This window comes from Dryobates pubescens, chromosome 6 (genome assembly GCF_014839835.1).
Source record: "Dryobates pubescens isolate bDryPub1 chromosome 6, bDryPub1.pri, whole genome shotgun sequence".
Classification (NCBI taxonomy): Eukaryota; Metazoa; Chordata; class Aves; order Piciformes; family Picidae; genus Dryobates; species Dryobates pubescens.
In genome coordinates, this window is record NC_071617.1 from 24,424,798 (window position 1) to 24,444,821 (window position 20,024).

General features: G+C 41.4%; 1 protein-coding gene across 1 annotated transcript in view; it reads right to left on the bottom strand.

The window, feature by feature from the left end:
- Positions 1-5,337: 5,337 nt before the first annotated feature.
- Positions 5,338-20,024, bottom strand: part of PLG (plasminogen) — a 29,364-nt gene continuing 14,677 nt past the window's right edge. Inside the window, exons 9-19 of the mRNA XM_054162756.1 lie at positions 19,496-19,626; positions 16,881-17,046; positions 15,943-16,109; positions 14,897-15,045; positions 13,435-13,528; positions 11,720-11,840; positions 10,550-10,624; positions 10,125-10,265; positions 7,832-7,938; positions 6,866-7,011; positions 5,338-5,679 (exon numbers count right to left, since the gene is read on the bottom strand). Coding sequence (XP_054018731.1) covers positions 5,518-5,679; positions 6,866-7,011; positions 7,832-7,938; positions 10,125-10,265; positions 10,550-10,624; positions 11,720-11,840; positions 13,435-13,528; positions 14,897-15,045; positions 15,943-16,109; positions 16,881-17,046; positions 19,496-19,626 — 1,459 coding nt within the window. The 3' untranslated portion in view covers positions 5,338-5,517. The remainder of the gene's footprint in view (positions 5,680-6,865; positions 7,012-7,831; positions 7,939-10,124; positions 10,266-10,549; positions 10,625-11,719; positions 11,841-13,434; positions 13,529-14,896; positions 15,046-15,942; positions 16,110-16,880; positions 17,047-19,495; positions 19,627-20,024) is intronic.

Consider the following 20,024-nt stretch of genomic DNA (forward strand, 5'->3'; position numbering starts at 1 on the left):
AGTAACAGTCCTTCTCCTCTCCTTCCAAGGTCCTTATGTAGGTGTCACATAGAATCATAGAATAGAATCATAGAATCAACCAGGTTGGAAAAGACCTCAGAGATCATCAAGTGCAACCTGTTACCTAATACCTAACACCTCATGACAACTCAACCATGGCTTCAAGTGCCACGTACAATCCTTTTTTGAACACCTCCAGGGACAGTGAGTCCACCACCTCCCTGGGCAGCACATTGCAATGGCCAATTACTCTTTCTGTGAAGAACTTTCTCCTCACCTCAAGTCTAAACCTCCCCTGGTGCAGCTTGAGACTGTGTCCTCTTGTTCTGTTGCTGGTTGCCTGGGAGAAGAGACCAACCCCCACCTGGCTACAACCACCCTTCATGTAGTTGTAGACAGCAATAAAGTCTCCCCTGAACCTCCTCTTCTCCAGGCTAAGCAATCTCAGCTCCCTCAACCTCTCCTCATAGAGCTTGGGCTTAAGACCTCTCACCAGCCTTGTTGCCCTTCTCTGGACACGTTCAAGTATCTCAGTGCCCTTCTTAAATTGAGGAGCCCAGAACTGGACACAGTACTCAAGGTGTGGCCTAACCAGTGCTGAGTATAGGAGCAGAAACACTTCCCTGCTCCTGCTGGCCACACTATTTCTGATACAGGCCAGAATGTCATTTGCCTTCTTGGCCACCTGGGCACACTGCTGGCTCATGCTCAGCAGGGAATCCTACACAGGACATTAGTTCTGCAGGTCAGATTGTCCTGCTGCCCATAGTGCCTCCCCCAGAGTCAGCTGGGGGCTCATGGGACACCTGTCCTGGCCAGGGACCCTGTATCTCTGAGGTTAGTGGTTCTACCTGCTCTCACCTGTCAGGTGCTTTTCCACCACTCTCTTTCAAAATTATGCTGACTTTTCCCCTTCTAAATCAGAGTCTTTGATCATCCCTACACCGCTAAATGCATTGCCATGACCACTGCCCTCGGCTCACTATTATTATTATTATTATTATTATTATTATTATTATTATTATTATTATTATTATTATTATTATTATTATATAATCTTTCTGTCTTGGGGATAAATTACTTGGATTATTGACAAGGAAGTTAAACTGTCTTAAGAGGATGAGTAAGGATGAGACAAAAGCTTTGGTTATGGAGAGAAGTGTTAGTTGATCCCAATTGTTTGAAGTTGACATGCAGCAGAATAATTTGAATTTGCAGCTTTGCAAGCATATAGCAGGGACAGCCTGTTTTATTTTTCAGCCCTGTGACCTTCTGGCATTGGCTGCTGGCCAATGACAGGTAAGCAGTACACTCCCTACAGTGAAGGACTTGAAAAGATATAATGTTCAAAGGGTATCCTGTTACCAACATGGAATTAAATAAACAAAAGAAAGCAAATGAGTTCTTGTAAAGGACCTTATCAGCTTGTAAAATAACATGTTTGGCACAAGCAAACATAGGTCTGAGTTTTGGAGGTTCATACCCCAAATGAGTAGTGCTTACCTTATCATCTGTGTGGCTGAATGACTACTGCTCCATTCTCATCATCTTAAGAGCAGGTGCCTGTACAGAGAGATTTCCTGTAGTGGGAAGTATGTTGTGCATTTCAACAGCTCCTGACTCTCCTTGCCTTTTCCTAGCAGCTGCTGGTACTACAAACTGCTGGAAGGAAATGGGAACTTTACCAGTAACCTCGTCTTAATGTTTGCATACCTTGAGCAGAATGTGATAAATGGCTGTCTTTCAAGGCTATTTCTAACTTCCTCCAAGGCATAGTTAAAAGTCAATGGGATGCTTAACAAAGGTCAGTAGTGACTGATCTATATGAAACTAAATGAGCATTTCATAATGTATCTGTCTAATTGGCAATATCTAGAAGACAACCTAAAACAGGAGCTACTGATGCAAGGAAAATACTTTTACACCAACACAGACTGCAGATATCTGTAGTCTCATGGGGGCTGGCTGGCAGAGACTAGCCCTGAACTAGAAGCTCTGGGTTTGCAGTGGCTGGATATCTTGCCTTAACGCACGGTTGGAGTGCAGGTGCCTGGCCATAGAGCATAACTCTGCCTTCCTTGCACCTGGACAGCCTGCACCGCTGTCATGGCCCTTAGAGAGCCAGGGTGAGGCAATCAGATATGATGCTGTATGAACTAAGCCTCCTTCTTGCTTTTAAATGTTTCTTTTTTGTGAATTTTAAATATTTTCACTAGGTTTCTTATACACTAGAGCAGTCTGAGAAGGACAGTGAAGGTAATTTAAAAATACCACTTGCCACAGAAATGTCAATATTGTTTGCTGCCTACTGCTGTCTGTGGAGCATAAAATAAGGTTGAGAAGGAGTCTTGCCCTTCAGACTGCTCACATGTTTCACTTGTACTATCTTCTGGTTGACATGTGATGCTAAGAGCAGTGTCAGAAGTTTGGATGTACTTGTTTTCTAAAAATTCATATGAAAAGTACAGCAGGAAAAACACTGTGTATGTGTTGTGACTTCTAATAAGATAGCAATGGTTCAGGTAGAGTTTGTATTTGCTAATGGCTTCTGTGCAAACACCTATGCCTACCAGGGGGATTTTGTAAGATTGAAAATCTTCCCATCCCTATGAGACTTCAGGTTGCTTCGTGAAGGTTGTGAAGTGGGTAGTAAGCTGTTGTACGACCAGTGGTTTGGTCACTGCAGGGTTACACTGTTGTGAGTGAGAGAGGGCAGGCAAGGTGATGAAAACAGAGTGAGAACTTCAGCCAGGGAGGATCCCAGGGGAAACGGGCTAGGACTGTACAGACCATTGAAAAGGCTGCTTGTTTAAAAGGAGTTATTGTAAATTTCTATGTGTCTCAGCTTGATAAGTTGACCCTTAAAGGTAAGTCCTGCAAACTTCTCCAGTGACAAAGCACCGTTTCCCTAAATGGCACTGGCTGACACAAACGAGGCTGCCATCACTGGCCTTAGTGAGATGTACCTCTTCAGGCCAAACACTGCCTGCTGTAGCTGTCTCGCACATATACTTCAGAGGCTCAGTGAGGGATGTCATGTGCATAGTGAACCATGGATCACCTTACCACCAATGAAGACAACCATGAGTTGTGTTCTTCCTGCCTGCAAAGATATTGCTTAGACCAGTGAATGTACTATTTGGTGCAAATGTGCAGCTGCCACCAGATCACAATTCACATAGTATGAGATGTCATGAGATGAGCCTTCTGTAGGCACTCAGGTGTGTCCAGGAATTTCTGGTGGGTTTAACAAAGACAGCAGGAATGAGTTTCTCTGCCTATAAGCCAGGTACTAACCAAGCTTGCAAGAGTTCACATCTGAAGAGCTTTACAAATCAAAGAACGAGTTACAATGCAGAATTTCTCTTGTCAGGGAAGTACTGTGTGTATTTCTTGGCTGACTTAAAGATCCAAATTAATCGATACCAAAAATATGCAAGAGGGTACCTGTGCCTAGTGAATACACCCTCACAAGAGAAGTGGTTGGGGAATGATTTGTCAGAACTGTTCTTGCTCAGAAAGGCACTGCCCTGAGATCATTGTTTCCCTAGAATAAGATTTGGGGTGTAAAATCTGCAAAACCCACAATCTAGCTCTGTTTTACTGCTCTTATGTCTCTTCATAACCTTTATTTATAGGGAGAGAAAAAAAAACCAACAAACCAACCAAGCAGAAAAAACCCACCCCCAAACCAAACCAAACCAACAAACAAACCCAACCCAACAACAATGAAACCCACAAACAATCAAACAGAAACAAACAAAATCCCCCTCCAAACATGCAGCCCGTTCCTTTTGTATATTCATGTGTATGGAGAAAAAAGTTAAATTAAATGATGTGCAGCTCGACATTCCTGGGTGTGGCCCTCTACACTGCAGAAAGTGGGCAACACTCAGCTATTTGGGGGTACACTCAGCACACCCTGAGGATGCAGAAAGGAGTCTATGGAGATCCAGGGGTCTCCAGGCACCTGTGGAGTGCTCCTAGTTGATATACAATTGGTGCAGTATGAGTTGAGAGTCATAGTCAGCAGGTGTTTCACTTCGGAGAGAGTGAGCCAAGCATCTCTAAGGTCTAAGCTTCCACTTCCTAAAACCACAGGCATGAGTACATAGTTTTCTTTTAGATAAGAAAAACATACATGTAATGGTAATATAGTGACATAAAACTGTATAGTGAAACAGGACAGGGACAATGCACATTTTGCAACCCAGAAGGCCACTCTCATCCTAGGCTGCATCAAAAGAAGCATGCCCAGCAGATCAAGAGGTGATTCTGCTACTCTACTCTGCTCTGGTGATGCCTCACTTGGAGTACTGTGGCCAGCTCTGGAGCCCTCAATGCCAGAGACAGGGACCTGATGGAGAGGGCCCAGAGTAGAGCCACAAAAATGATTGGAGAGCTGGAGCACCTCTCCTATGAAGACAGGCTGAGAGAGTCGGGGTCATTCGTCCTAGAGAAGAGAAGGCTCTGGGAGAGCTTCTAGCAGCCTTCCAGTACCTGAGTGGGGCTTACAACAAAGCTGGGGAGGAACTAGTTACAAGGCCATGTAGCATTTGGATGAGGGGCAATGGTTTTAAATTACAGAAGGGCAGATTTAGATCGGACATTAGGAAAAAGTTCTTTGCTATGAGGATGGTGGAACACCAGCACAGGTGCCCCAGTGAGGTGGTGGAGGCCTCATCCCTGGAAACATTCATGGTCAGGCTTGATGGGGCTCTGAGCAACTTGATCTAATTAAGGACATCCCTACTTACTACAGGGGACTTGGATGAGATGACCTTTGAAGGTCTCTTCCAACTCAGTGCATTCAATGATTCTAAGGACAATAGAAGTTTATAATACATTAAACATGCATCATGTGTATCTTATAATGATTGACAGTTATTCCTCTGTTTTCACTTTGGACTAACTTTACAGTGAGGCTATTTTTTATTCACTGTTTTATACCTCTTTTGCAACATTTGTTTTGCTGATACAGAGATTTCCATGTCAACTAAAACTATGAAAATACAAACCAAACAGATTTCTTTTTTCTTGTTTTTTTTCATCCCATGCTTAGTGCTATTGGACACTTCTAATAGATCCTGACATGCATACAAGACGTACAGCAGGATCCTTCTTGGGTTTATAAGAGGCTCAGACACCTCAGAAAAGGAGAAATATTTTGCTTTGTTCATTTGCTGCAAGCACAACATCTTGGGAAAGTCAATCTTAGAATAAAAAGTCACTGTAGAGCCTCACATAAGATATCCAATTACAGCTGTGGTTGGGATTTTTTCCACATATTTCAGAGGTGGCTAAGTCTATTGTCAAACATAGCAAACTGTAAACATATAGAAAGAGGGCAGCAGATCATCAGCTGGGATCTTGAAATTAACTGTGCATTTATGGCAATTTAAAATGGATGATCATATTTATTTTACTTTCTTATGAATGATTGTAGCTTTAACATTGCAGTTGCAATCTTTCTAATGTGCATGCTGCTTTCCAGGAGAGGGCACTTCATACCCACGATCAGTAGTTTTCCATTATACTCTTGATCCAAGGTATGTAGTTGGAAACTCGAACATAAACACCAGGTTTCATGGGTTGGGCACAGCCAAGGCCCCAAGAGGTGACTCCATGTTGGACAAATTTATCTTGGTCCAGACAGACCAGAGGTCCTCCACTGTCTCCCTAAACAGAGAAAGAAAGTCATAATTTCTTAAAGGACAGCCCCATGTACAAGAGTGGCCTTATCACAGGGGACACAGAAATGTAAGCACATCTCACGTGTGAGGAGCACACAAGTTATAAGAAATCATTGGAGTTCTAGCCAACTCTAGAAGGATCCTTTAAGCATGTTGTCATTGAAGTACTACATTTTTTTTTTTTCCAGTAAGGGGATTTGTTGAGGAGTGATTGCTCTTAGTAGCTTAAATTGCACTTTTCTCTTCAATCTCTTCTCTGAAGTCTTTATGGCTTCCTGTTGTTACTAGACAGTCCAAGACCAAGTGAATGAGTACATTTAATCTGTGTGTTTTAAGATACGAGTACACAACTCTCAATGGCCTGCTTGTCCATCACAGTGCTTATACATAGGGAATCTGTGCTGTGTTGGCAGTACTATTGACCAGCTGTGGCAGGCAGCCTGCTGTTTTCACACTTCTTTACAAAGTCGTCTCTGCCTTTTCAGGGAGGACAGTTTCCATTTTGTTTCAGTAGTAAATATTTCTAAATCCTTTCATATATTTAAAGAAATTGAAGAACTCAGTTTCAAAGCTCAGACTTCCGTGGAAAGCATTTATACTACACTTGTGAGACAGACTATTGCCAATCATATGCTTCCTTTTCAGCAAAAGGGAAGCCCAGCATGCATTTTTCCTCACCTAGTGTGATTTTCACAGGCACTGGCCTGACACTTGGAAATTAGTAGTTCCTTTGGTCCTGTTATGCCTGTATGGCAGAATTCACTGCATTGTTCCTTAACTATTGAGATGTCTCAAGTTGTTAATTGAGCTAGCCTGGACATTGGTGCTAGCCTGGACATTGTTACTAGCCTGGGTGAGGAGAACAGAGTGATCTGGGAAAGAGAAAATCAGACTTAGTCATTCTAAGTAAGCTTCCCTACATCTGGCCCAGGCAGCCATGTGTTATCATGTGCACTGTAATTCAGACTTACCTGAAAAATGAGATACTTCACTTCTTAGCAGCAGGCAAGGAAGCAAGCAAAGAGCAGAATCCATGTGTATTATTCATCTAATGTGCCATGTGGTGTGTAAACACCCCAAGGCTAATTTGGAGTCTCTAAATCCCAGAAAGCAAAGCACTGCTTGATGTGAATGTGTTTACAACCAACTCTGGTGCTCACAGACTTCCTTACCTGGCAGCTATCTGTGCCACCATGAATATTCCCAGCACAGAGCTCATGTTTTTTGACTCTACCATTCAAAAATTCAGGGCGGTTGCATATTTTATTCTCGATTACAGGGAAGCCAGTTTCCTTTAAGTAGCCATCACCACCAGTTCCTTTGCAAATAAAAACAAAACCAAAATGAAAGACAATAAATAATAAAGGTAAATTAACAAATTCACAAAACAAAAATTAATATGTGGCTAAGCAGTAAAATAATCATAGTGTTTATGCACTATGCATATTCTTTCCATATGAAGTGAAACTAAAATTAGTCAGCATTATCAATATCATACTACTTTGTTACCCTTTACCACCTATCAAAACCTTCATGTTCCCACAGCACATCCTTAAGGATCCTGTACTGACTGATATTTATTGGAGTAATTTGTAAGCCTTTTGTGTGTGTGTGTGTTGAGTTTTCTCCTCTGTGCAAGAAAGAAAGCAGGAAACAAACAGTTGAAAATGTCATGATAATCAGAAACAAGGAGGCAGAGAAAGTACTGATACACTTCTCAACCAAGACAGTGGGAGGTTTTGAAAATGAAAGTTATGTTTGTATTGGTCTGAAATCTTCCAAACCAGGATGCTTGGGAGAAGAAAATAAAAATTATGCAAGAGAATGAGCTAACTCACATTTATGTGATTAAGAAGTTGCCTAAATCTAGAAAAACTTTCCTTCTAACTTCATAAAACCAGTAGTGAAAAGCAGAGTGGTCTGAGAGATAAGAGTTAGCACCTCTTTCAGTAGTGGTTTAGGAGGTTTAAGTTTACATAGCTCTGAGCAATTTAGGAGAATCTAAATCAGAGGGAGACAGCACAAAGGGTGGCACTACTTGGTGAATATTGATTAAATAGGTATGCATGCAAGATTTTATGGGGTGCTTTTGGCACAAAGAATACACAGAGCTTTAAGATATGTTAACAATATCTCACCTTTTGTATCCCCCCAGCCTGTCACATAGCACTCCTCTCTTCCTCCTAACACAGCATCTTCTTTCGGCAAGCAAACCGGGATTACATGATTATTGATGACTGCTGGGCTGGAAGAAACATGTAAGAGACTCACACAGTAACAATTGCTAGCACATTTATTCCTCATACCACCTTCTGCTTTCTGAAGAGGTTTTATGTACAGTCAGCATTTTCTTTGGAAATCTGGACTTAAGTTAAAGGGGTTTTCTGATATGCAAAACCGTTTTTGGTTCAGAGTATGATCTGCCAGAATGTGATACAAAACAGGTCTGAAATGGAGTTTGATACTGAAATTGCAAACATAAATCCAAGAGAATTCTTGGATTTATATTAATGTATAGCCAACAAAACTCAATTACAAAACTGCTGCAGCCACTTGTTCTGAGGAGAGTTGCTGGACACATGCAGAGTGCAAGATTCCTTAGCTGACTGATTCCTTACCATGCTGCATAGAGCAAAACAATAACATTCCACGTGTGCCAAGAACAACATCCTCACATTGGCACCCTTTGATTGGAACATTCTGCAGAAGCCACCTCCTTGACATGCTGGCACCTCTCATTGGGAAAAGATTTTAGCTTATATATGTGATTGTGATTTACTGGTTAAGGGATTGATAACAGAGTATAAAAAACAGCCACTCCAAGGATGTAAGGAGGACTAGGGGCTTAGGGCTGCTAGGGACTTCTGCTTCTGTTAGTTAGCTACTTCATCTGGCTAGGGCTTTGCTGTAGAGATGCTGCTAGGGATATGGTCAGGACTTCTGTCAGCTGCTTCATCTGTTAAAGGCTTCTGGGACTTCTTTTCTAAGTGGGCCTCTGAGACTCTGTAATGCTGGGGATTCTACAACAGCAATAAAGGACTTCTGGGGAGAACTTCTGAGATTCTCTGCCCTCTGCATTTCTGGAATCTTGTTGCTATATGGCAACAGGGTTTGTGCCTTCATTCATCACCCATTTGGAAGGAGAAGAAAAATAACACAAAGCTACTTAGATGTATGAATTAGTGTCATTTAGAACATAGCTTGCTCTGTTTGCATCCAGTCTTAAGTACTTAAGATTAACACACAGCAGAACTCAAGTCAGTCTGGCTTGCCTTTGGGTGCAACTAAGACTAGGCTCAGTTAGGACACTGCGTTAATTGTGCTGGCTCTGCATCTGTTTTGGACTTGCATTACAGCCATAGAAATCAAAGCACAAATACCTGTCCTAGGTTTGACTAAGATAGGGCTAATTTTATTCACAAGGAGCTGGAAGGGGCCTCAGTCAAGATAGCCGAACCAGCTGACGGTGCCATACTGAAGCCATACTGGTCTTATGCCTGCTTATATAAGCAGGTGGCTGGCCAGGGCAAGTGTGGGTCATTTGGCCAGGGCAAGTGTGGGTCATTTGGCCAGGGCAAGCATGGGTCATTTGAACAGGCAGCTGCAGTGTGTCAGGGTCAGGTGGATGGGTAGGGCAGAGCGGGGCTGGGCTGAGCCATGCTATGTCATGTCATGACAGGCCGGGCCGGACCAGGCCATTGCAGGTCAGTGATGCATTTTGTATCGCTCACTTTATTTACTATTTCATTAGTGTTGTTATTCCTGATGTTTCTCTCTCTCTTTGTGCTGCTCTGTTAAACTTTCCTTATCTCAACCCAAGGGTTTTTGACTTTTTCTCCCAATATTCCTTCTCATCCCACTCAGGGGTGAGGGTCATTGTGCGAGCAGCTGCATGGGGATCAGCTGGGTGTCTTTTTGCAGCTGTAGGGACTTGGGAAGAGTTTCAGATGAATGGAAAAAGATGTAAGAGGGGCCATACTGGGTATTATGCCAAACACTCATGCTGTTTGCCTGCAAACTGTACAGATCTGATAGAAGAAGACATCTCCCCCTCACAGCATGGAAACAGTGACATCAAGCTAATATTGCAGTTTTCAATTCTTTTTACCTTATTAAGGCAGAATCATGTAGGAATGCAGACTGAAAGCTCCTCTAGGCATTACCATCTCCTACTTGACTGCCACTGCCTCACCTCCCATTGCCAGTCTGGGTCACTGTCCCTAGCCTTCTTTCCTTCCCAAGGCAGGCCTTTCCCTGTCTGAAGCCCTGCAGCTAAGTCACCTTGGTTTCCACTGGAACTTCTGCAGAAAGGGACGGTCTTAAATTGCTGATTGAACATGGTGTATACAGAAACATCTCCATGACACCAGCAATCACTGTTTAGTTAACTTTTCCCATCAGAACAAAGGAATATTCCGGGTGTAAAGGTACCTGCTCAGTTTTAGTAGAGCAATGTCTGCCCTGTGTGGCTCCTTGAACAATTTCTCAACGTCTCGTTTTTGCACTGATGGCTCTAATGCTCTTTCTTTGTGTAATCCAAGGTACACTTTATATGCAGATGGACGTGACGACCTGTTGGAAAAGGTTGCACATGGTGAGATGACCAAAACAGACCCAGGATATAGACACTTACAAAGTTATTTGGCACCTATTTTTTTGGTCAAAGACAGAAAAATAAAGCCACATTTGGCATAAACTTAATTTCTTAATCCTTTATTATGGAACATGAAATCAAATCAACAAAAGCTATTACTGTTGAGAGACAGCTCAGGTTGGTTATTTGGTCCATTTCATTTCTCCTCTGATTTTCTATCTAGTGTATGAAAATGATGGTGCAGGCTATAATAGATACTTACTTTTCTAAGCAGTGAGCAGCAGTAAGAACCCACTGAGGGTCTATAAGAGTTCCTCCACAAAAATGCAGGCCAAAACTGTAATACAGAAGAAAGGCATAAAAAGGGTCTTGGCTTAAGGGGGGGAAGTTGATTTCACTGCAGTTCATCAGGTAATCATAGAATCATTTACATTGAAAAAGATCTTTAAGAATATCGCATTTAACGTTGACTAATTCTACTGAGTCTGGTGCTAAACCATGTCCCTTAGGACCACACCTATGCATCTTTTAAACACCTCCAGGGATGGGGATTCAATCACCTCACTAGGGATCCTATTCTAGTATTTTAGTGTTGCTGCTTTCCATGAAGTTTCTTCTAATATCTAACCTAAACCTCATCTGGTTCAGCATGAGGCTATTTCCTCTTGTCCTATCACTTGTTACAAGGGGGAAAAGACCAAAACCCACCTTGCTACAACCTCCTTTCAGATACTTGTTGAGAGCAATAAGGTCCCCCTTCGGCCTCCTCTTCTCCAGACTAATCATTCTAACATGTATGCATTTACAGACTGAAGACAGTATTCAACATTCTCATTAAGAAACAACATTTTATTTTCCTTGAGCAATAATTCTTACAATGACAGCAGTGTTGTTTAGATATTTTTCTAAGGCCTGGTATGAAAACATGTAGTCTTTTGTTCTGAAACATTATTTCTGTTACTGGAAAACCTTCTGTGCAGTAATGTTTTAGAGACTGGCTTTCCTCCACCTCTGATCAGTCAGAAAGCTCTGAAGGTGGCCTTGATTCCTAGTTTTACTAATAACTTCACCAATAGGATCAAACACTTACATGGAAAGAGAGATGTGTAAAGCCATATTTCATACTGTTGCTTTTACTGATAGGATACAGATTCTGCCATAGAATATTGGGACAGATTTCAATTCATTCTACCCTTTAGTGAATGTGGGTTTGAAATTAGCATTTGTATTGATTTCCTAGGTATTTATCACAAAATAGGGCAGCCTTGGTTGTCTAAATGACCTTCTTTAGGATAAGCACACATAATGCGTAGCATTGAGCTATTTTAAAAGTAAAATCAAGTTTAGAATGATGCAACAACATATTGTAACATCCCTATGTGGTGCAAAATTTATTCGATGTGAACTCTAATGTAATGGGGAACAGCCGTACCTTGTCCGGAGGCTGATTTGCCAGGGCCAGGAATGTGGATGTGAAATACACCCAGCAACAATTCTTTGAGCACACAGCTTTGGTCTGAACTTGGCTTTTCCACACTCATACTGAGCAGGAGCTACAGAATGAATTAAAACAAAACAAAACAAAACAAAAACCAACAAAAACTCACTATAGGGAACTTCAGTGTATTTGTGCACTCAGAAAACTAGAAGGCAAATGTGTAATATTTGTCACTTTAGCTATTTATTCTCTGTAGACAATTATATACCACGCATCCCCTGTATTTTGTTAGGTTACCTTCATCCAGAATGCTTTAAAATGCCTGATATTTTTTTTCACATTACACTTATCAATGGTCAGCAAATTACACATTAATATATATATAGTCAGATAAAAAACCCAACAACAAACAACAAAACCCCCAACTAATCAATAAAAAAAACAAAAACAAAAGGGGAAGAAGGAAACAGAGATAAAGGAAAAGTAAACTCTCAGAACATCTTTAAATGTACTGTTACAGATGTCAGCAATGCAAAACCTGCACTGGCACCTGTTTTCAAACAATCTTGGCAGTACAGGACATGAAATTCAATCATTGTCTCTGTGGAACAAAATTTTGTCCACTCATTTCAGGATCTTTTGGTACTTCAGATATCTCTGAGTTATTAAGAAAAGGTAGCTCTTATTCAGCCATCGGAAACCACAGAGAATTTAGAATTTGTTGCTAAAAAAAGGAACTAATCAATAACATTAAAGAAAAAAGCCACATTTTCTATGTTCTTTAGCTGAACAACTGAATAAAAAAAAAAAAGATTAATTTTAAAAATAAATGGTATCTTCAAAATTAATACAATCATGTGAAAGTGGCATTTTCCTGGTAAGAGTCCTATGCAATGCTTTCACTGTAGTAGCATCTTTACAGCTACAGTGTGTGCTTGTTACAGAACATCATTCTTTGTCTTGTTTGCTCCATTTGAGGGTTTTGATCAGAGCACATTTTCGGCTGCTCACAGCTGAGAGGATAGAGCAGCAAGGAAGTCACCCTTCTTTTGAGTAGGAACTACCTCTATTCCTGGCATAGCTTTTGTTGTTGATGGACATGAAAGTACTTCAAACTAAATGTTTTAAAACTTTGTAATTGTATGCTTCATTGCACTGTTTCATTCAGAGAACTGAATGACTTGATTACTAGTAACAAGAACAAAGGAATTTGGTTAAATATTTAGGACCTGGTGCGCTTTCCAGATATCTGACATGGTACAATATCAGAGGAGGGGAAATCTGTTTTACATACAGGACAGAACCAGAGCTGCATGAGCAGGGAGGTTTTGTTTTGATTTGTTTTGGTTTGGTTTTCTGGGATAAGAGCACCCTTTGTTCCACCTGGCTACACACAGAGGTTTGCCAGGTGACCAGCAAGAATCAGGGAAAATTAATACAGGAACAGCCCTATTCTGAAGTACATGGCAAAAGCTATGTGAAATTCACTGAGTTTCAGGTACAACTCATGCTGGGTTTGGAGCTTCCAAGGAATAAGCCTCATAAGACTTCAGGCACAGATTTTGAGAATATTTTGCACAGAGCCTTAATTTCCAGTCTAAAGCTACTGTGCTGTCCTAGATCGTTCTTTCAGATTATTACTGAATGTCCTCTAGTTGTCATAAAAGGTTACAGGAAAGTGAGATATTAGTCTTTAAATGAATAATTACGGCACTTAGGAATGTCACAGTACTCCCAGGCTTTTCTTGGGTCTGTAGTGTAGCACCAAGGTCCATTCACATCTCCATCAGGATTCCTGCAATACTGTAACAAATAATACAGACACTAAAGATTAACCAGGGGTCCAAAAGAAACTACCATTTTATGTTTTAAAATCAAATTATAATTGGGAAATATTTTCTTTTACTTCCTTACTGAATAAGTAATTTCCAATTCCTTTTGTAAAATATTGTGTACTTTTTTTCTATTTGCTCTGTGAGTTTAGAAAAAATATGTATATAATCTTTAGACAGTAAGCTTCACTAGTGCAAGCTTGGATGTCTAAGCTATCAGGAAGTATGAGATGTAGGCCGATGCTTTCTAAAGCACTAGTCTAGTTCTGTTTCCACTGCCGTTCATAGGAGCAGTAGGGTCAGTTCTGAGGTCTTTTTACACCCACTCCGCTTTCATGACTCTGGGGCAAGTGGATATTATATTGCTGCTCTTGCACTACTTGGTGATGCCTAGGAGTCTCGGGGGCAGGGTTGCAGTGTTTGTTTATCCTGATGTGCGTGGGGTGTCTGGTGAGCTGAATCTCTAGACTTTACTGGCTGTGCTGCCTGGTCTCTGCTCACACAACTTCGTGCTACCAGACATTCTAGTTCCCTTCCCAGCTCTGAAATACATCCCGTGTTTTAGGAAAGAGGAGAAAATATTTGCTTCCCCTCCTCAAGAGTCTCTGCTGAATACAGGAGCCAAAAAGTTACAGCACACAGCTTTTTGAAGGCATTTCCCCAGTCTGAGATGGAGGATTGGCTAAGGCAAGCTGTAAAATCATGTACCTGGAGATAAAATAGTTCAATATGGCAGCAGCAAAAAAGCTTTTTATTTCACTTACAGAGCTTGTCACAAACCAGGTAAGTATTGTATTTGGGATGTTACAAGTCTAGAGAACTAAAAATGAATATGTTTGTTAGGAATAAGGACATGCAGGCTAGAGATGGAGAATGAGTTACAGGATGGGTTGAATGCATCCTTGTACGATGGTCTGTGGCAGAAGCTAAAGGGCTGGAGGAGGAATTAGTGGAGAATAAGGGCTACAACCCATCAGCTGCATGTCTCAAGGGACTTGCACTGAGCATTGGATCCCTTGTCCTCATACCTGTCACTATTACAGCTGAAACTTATGAGCCCTCTTTCTGGCAGAGGAGGCAGAGGTGCTACCCACAGACCAATTCTAGTTCTCAGTAGTGAGAAGGAGCAAATGCCCATCTGAAGCCCCTTGATTGTGCTGCAGAAGCATTCAACAGAGTTTCTGGGCACCTGTGTGTCCCACAGAAGTGTAGACTGGTGGTTCTTGGGCTGAACTGAGGAAAATAAAGTAATTTACAAAGACCTAACATGAAATGCTCGCTGAATGATGACAACATGCAAAGCTCAATGACAGAAAGTATTAAATGAACAGATGCTCACATTTTTCTCCAGGCCTGCTCCTGGGTGAGTCATGGGAGTGAAATAGTCGTGAGTATGAGGTCTCTGAGAACTCCACTCTTGACAAGTCCTGCCTCTTCCAGTTTTTGCTACTGTGCCACGGTAGTCTTTACCATTACCATGAATGCACTCTGTGAAGAAAACAATAATTGTTAGCTGTGAACCATTGGGCCGTGTCTGTTCTTGATGGTGATGAACCAGAAACAGATTTGGGGAAATACTATTAGGATGTACACATCCTACATAATATGTATAGGAGGAAAAAAGGGCAATGTAGTATCAATGATAGTTAACAATCACATTTTAATTTCCTTACATTTTAAATACTTTCTTCACAATCATGAATAATACTTGATTCTTCGTGAAGTCAGGAGAGGGGTCAGCAAAACCACTATTATGGACTTCTGGAGGGCAAATTTTGGCCTGTTCAGGGCACTGGTTGAGAGAGTCCCTTGGGAGATAGCCCTGAAGGGGCAAAGAGGTCCAGGAAGGCTAGACATTTTTCAAGAAAGAAGTCTCAAAGGTGTAGGACCAGCCCATCCCCATGTGCCGTAAAACAAACTGGTGGGGAAGATGAGCAGCCTGGCTGAACTGGGAATTTTTGCTGGGACTCAGGAGGAAAACAGTTTGCCCCTTTTGAAAGGAGAGGTAGCCAAATGAAAAAGGGTACAGAGGTCTTGTTAGGTCATGCAGAGAGAAAATAAGAAAGGCAAAAGTCCTGCTAGAACTCAATTTGGCCACTGTCATAAGAGATAAGAAAAAATGTTTTTACAAACACATAAACAGCAAAAAGATAGCCAAGGAAAATGTCCACCCTTTATTGGATGGGGATGGGGGTGGGGTGGGTATTCAGCATCCTATAGAATTCTACAAGAAAGTTCAGAATACGAAGAGAGTGGATACAATATTATATTAAATACTGTAATTCTCTAGAGTTTTCTGTATATCTTCATTAAATTCTTGACACTTCTATAAAAAGTAGCTTGGTGATGATGAACATTTCTAGGGGAACTGGAAAGTATTCTCACCAGAATTTGGTTCTAGTGTTGTCTGAGGAGGTTTTGGTAAAGTCACTGGTGTGTGGTCATCACATCTCTTCAAGTTACAATACTCCCATCTTACTCTGGGGTCGGTGGTGTAGCACCATGGGCGGCTATCGGCATCTGGATTTCTGCAATAATTCTGCTTCAGGTCCCTAAAAATGTAAACATATCACATTCCCATCCATGCCACTGCTCTGGGAAGAACTTTAAAGAACATTTTGTAAAGCTGGCAGGCTACAAAGCTAGCATATATAATTCATCATGTACAGTGAGCAACGCAAATCCTTTTGCCAGCAAAAAGAAATCAAGAAACAGACACAGAATAGTTAAATATGGATTTACAAATCCAGATAAGTAAAGACACACATATATAAAGAAATAATTATTTTTACTTTTCCAAATATATTATTAGCTTTTAAGAAGAAATTGTGGTGGGTTTTGTTTGTTGTTGGTTATTTTTATTTCATTATGGAATAAATAAATAAATAGTAAATATTTGGAATAAGAAAATAACTCATCCTTTCCTCAAAACTCTAATGAACTGCAGACTAGGAAGCAACACCATAAAGTCATGAATAAGCTTGTAGAATCACAGAATCATAGAATGCACTGGGTTGGAAGGGACCTCTAGAGGTAAGCTCATGTTTAGAAACAGTTCTTTTTGGCATAAGGGGAAATTTATGATAACTTCTAATTCCTTTAGAAACACACAGTTAAATAGTCTAAAAGCGTAATAATGACAACTGTGGTTTGTTTCATAGAATTGAAAGCATTTCCACATTAAAAAAGAATATGAAAAGATTGGTTTTGTCAAGTATACTCCCTTCCTAGCTTTAAAATCATCGTTTAAAGGTGATGCACATCAAACCATGCTCATGAACGGTGGCTGTCCAGTGAACCAGGGAAATGGGAGACACACGTACGCATTGGGGAACTGGTCTGCCGTTTTGTTGTGTCGGTGCGGTGACATTGAGCTCCAGGCTTGACATTTCTTTCCCGTGAGAGTGAAAGAAGCTGTGCCACGGTAAGTCACACCATTGCCTTCATAGCACTCCTCAGTAATTTGAGCCTGCTCAGGCACATCAACAGCTGTAGTGAATAACAGAAACCAGTCCCTTGCATCTTAATACTTTCACATTTATACATGAGCATAGAAAGCCAACAGAAAACAACAAGGCAGAGTGTTTCGCTGACTGCCACTGCATGTTCTCTCTAACAGAATTCTTTTCAGACTGTGGATCAAAAGGAAGATTTCCAAAAATATTTAGTAACATTTCACGATATGCTGGATTAAAATAACTTGTATATCAATTTTACTGCCATGCATGGGGATTTGTTTCAGCTAATGAGGGAAATAGTTCACGTATGGATCACAGCTTCTCCAGAACAGGGAAATGACTGCGGCCTTGCCACAGATGCATGTATGGAACAAGCCTTTCTTGTACAAGAAGAATTTTCCTTTGATGGCTTTTATGGAGTCTTGGTTCAGTGCTCTGAAATTCTAAAATCATAGAATAAGAGCCATTTTGATTGGAAAAGACATTTAAGATCATTGCATACCAACCATTTTCTAACTCTCTCAAGTCTGGTACTAGCCATGTCATTCAGCACCACATCTTTTAAACACTTCCGGGAATGGGGATTCAATCACCTCCCTGAGGAGCCTATTCCAGTGTTGGATAACGCTTTCCATGAAGCAGCTCCTTCTAATATCCAATCTAAATCTCCCCTAGTGCAACTTGAGGCCATTTCCTCTTGCCCTATCACTTGTTACTTCTGAAGAGTTCATAGCCATTGATTTCAGTAGTTTAGCTGTGTAAGGCATCCCACCAATTTTCTGTGATCACTGCCACGTCATAGTTTTCCTAACGCACAATGGTTTCCTGTTTGTTTCCCATGCTGTGTGCATTAGTATAAATGTACTTCATTTAAGATAGTGATCCCACCACCTTTTTGGAGGGAGAAGTCTTGTTCCTGCCTGACTGTTCTCAGGTACTACCAGTTTTACTAACCCATCAATAACCCTCATGTCTTTTCTGCCATGTGGGTCTCCATTCCCTGCCTCCACCTGCAGACTGAAAGACCTTGCTATCATACCATCCTTGAAACATTGATGTGCTGCCCTTGGGATTATTTCTAGCAATCTCAGTTTTGTGCCCTTCCCCCTTCAATGAGCCCTGCTATCTCCTGGCCTAGGATCCTTTTCCCTCTTTTGAGAAAGGTGTATCTTGTCTATTGCCAGCGGGCCTGGTGTCCTGTAAATCAACCTATGACTGAAGAACCCTAAGTGCTACTAGTGACACCAGGCTTGCAGCCAAACATTGATCTGCTGACTTTCCCTGTTCATTCCCTCATCTCTCCCTGTGACTGCAGGGCTTAAAGAGAGCACTACTTGTGCTCCCAATCCCTCAACCAGTTGTCCCAAGGCTGTGAAGTTTCTCTTCATTGCCTTTGGATTTGTTGCTACTTCATTACTACCAACGTGAAAGATCAGTAGCTACCAGTACTAGGGAAGGAAGCTTTATAATTACATCATTAACCCAGGCAGCAGGGATTTCCCTAAGAAATGGATCCAGTTTGCATATTGGGCCTCTTATGACAGCTATGACAGTGACCTGTCTTTTATTCTTTATTGAGGAGGTTTAGACCTACTAAGTGCACTTCAGTTAAGATAATGATCCCACCACCTTTTCTCAGGGAGAAGTCTTGTTGCTGACTGACTGTGTAGACCTAGTAAGTCTCAGCAAAACCTCCAAGCTGGGTGAACCACCATCTTCATTTGCTTCTCCTTGCAGAACACTGTACCAATTTCACAAGGGCATCTGTGAAGGTGGGGTTATTACTGGGGAGACACAGCTGTGGTGCCTGTTGCACTGGGCAGGAACTTATTGCCATTGTCCACTATCCTCTAAGTCACCACATTTAGTCAGGGGAAGAGAGGACAGGACATTCTCTGAATCCTGAGCTCCATTTGCCTGTTGGGTTTGTTTCAGTGAGAACAGTGACTCCAAAAGTCTACCTCTATCTCACATTCCCTGATGGTCCTTATCCTACTTACCTCCTCTCAGAGCTCCATTACTAAGCAGCGGAGCTCCTCTACCTGGGCACACCTCACACAGGCATGCTCACTACTGCCATCTGACATTGGCATGAGCAGGAAACACTATGCAGCCTGACATCTGGGTGATAGTAAGTTCCCACTGGAGCTCTGCGAATCTGATTCTTAGGTTTTGATTTGGATTCAGTTTTTCAGGAGGTGCCATGCAAAGCTAATTAACTTTTCCATGGAACATTAAAAAATTTAGAGATGGAAGGAACTGCCAACTTGGCAAAAGAAAATTACCTCTGCTACTGCAAATTTTCCTGAGCTAGGTCAGTAAGTGATGTGCACTTGTGATGTGCAGTAGAATGAATGTAGCAGCCAGGTCCATACCAGCTTAGGAGTTCAGATGATATATGTAATAGAGTGACAGCAGTAATACAACTGAGAAGAGTCAACCAAGATGACCCTTCAGTTCTAGACATCTCGTGTTCTTACCAGGGGCCTCTGATCCTGTCCCATCACAGGAGGGGATGGTGCAATATTCCCACCGGGCAGTGGTGTTGGTGGTGTAACACCATGGCATCTTCTCACCATCAGGATTTCTACAGTAGTTTTCCTCTAGGCTCCTGAAACAGAAAACAGAAAAGCCTCTCATGGGAATGTAGCAAATGTTATGAGCAACAGGAGAATGCACCTTGCTGCCCAATTTAGTGCTGTATTTACTAGTGAGAATTGCTGCTATCATTTATTGATGCTATTTACTAGATGAATAATTGCAGTGCACTGGTGTTCTGTATGTGCTAAGCAAGACATCTTCTGGATTGATGGATGCTTTGAGGTCAAGAGTGGCACAGAAGAGTGAAAGAATTTAGTCTCAAGCAAATATCATAATTATAACCTTCTTACTCCACATTGCTTCACCTGAGCAGCAATACAGTAAAAGGATGAGAAAATGAGAAAATGAGAAAAAAATCAGAGGAGCAGAACTTGAAAGTCAGGCAAGGAGACAGTAATATTCAGGAAC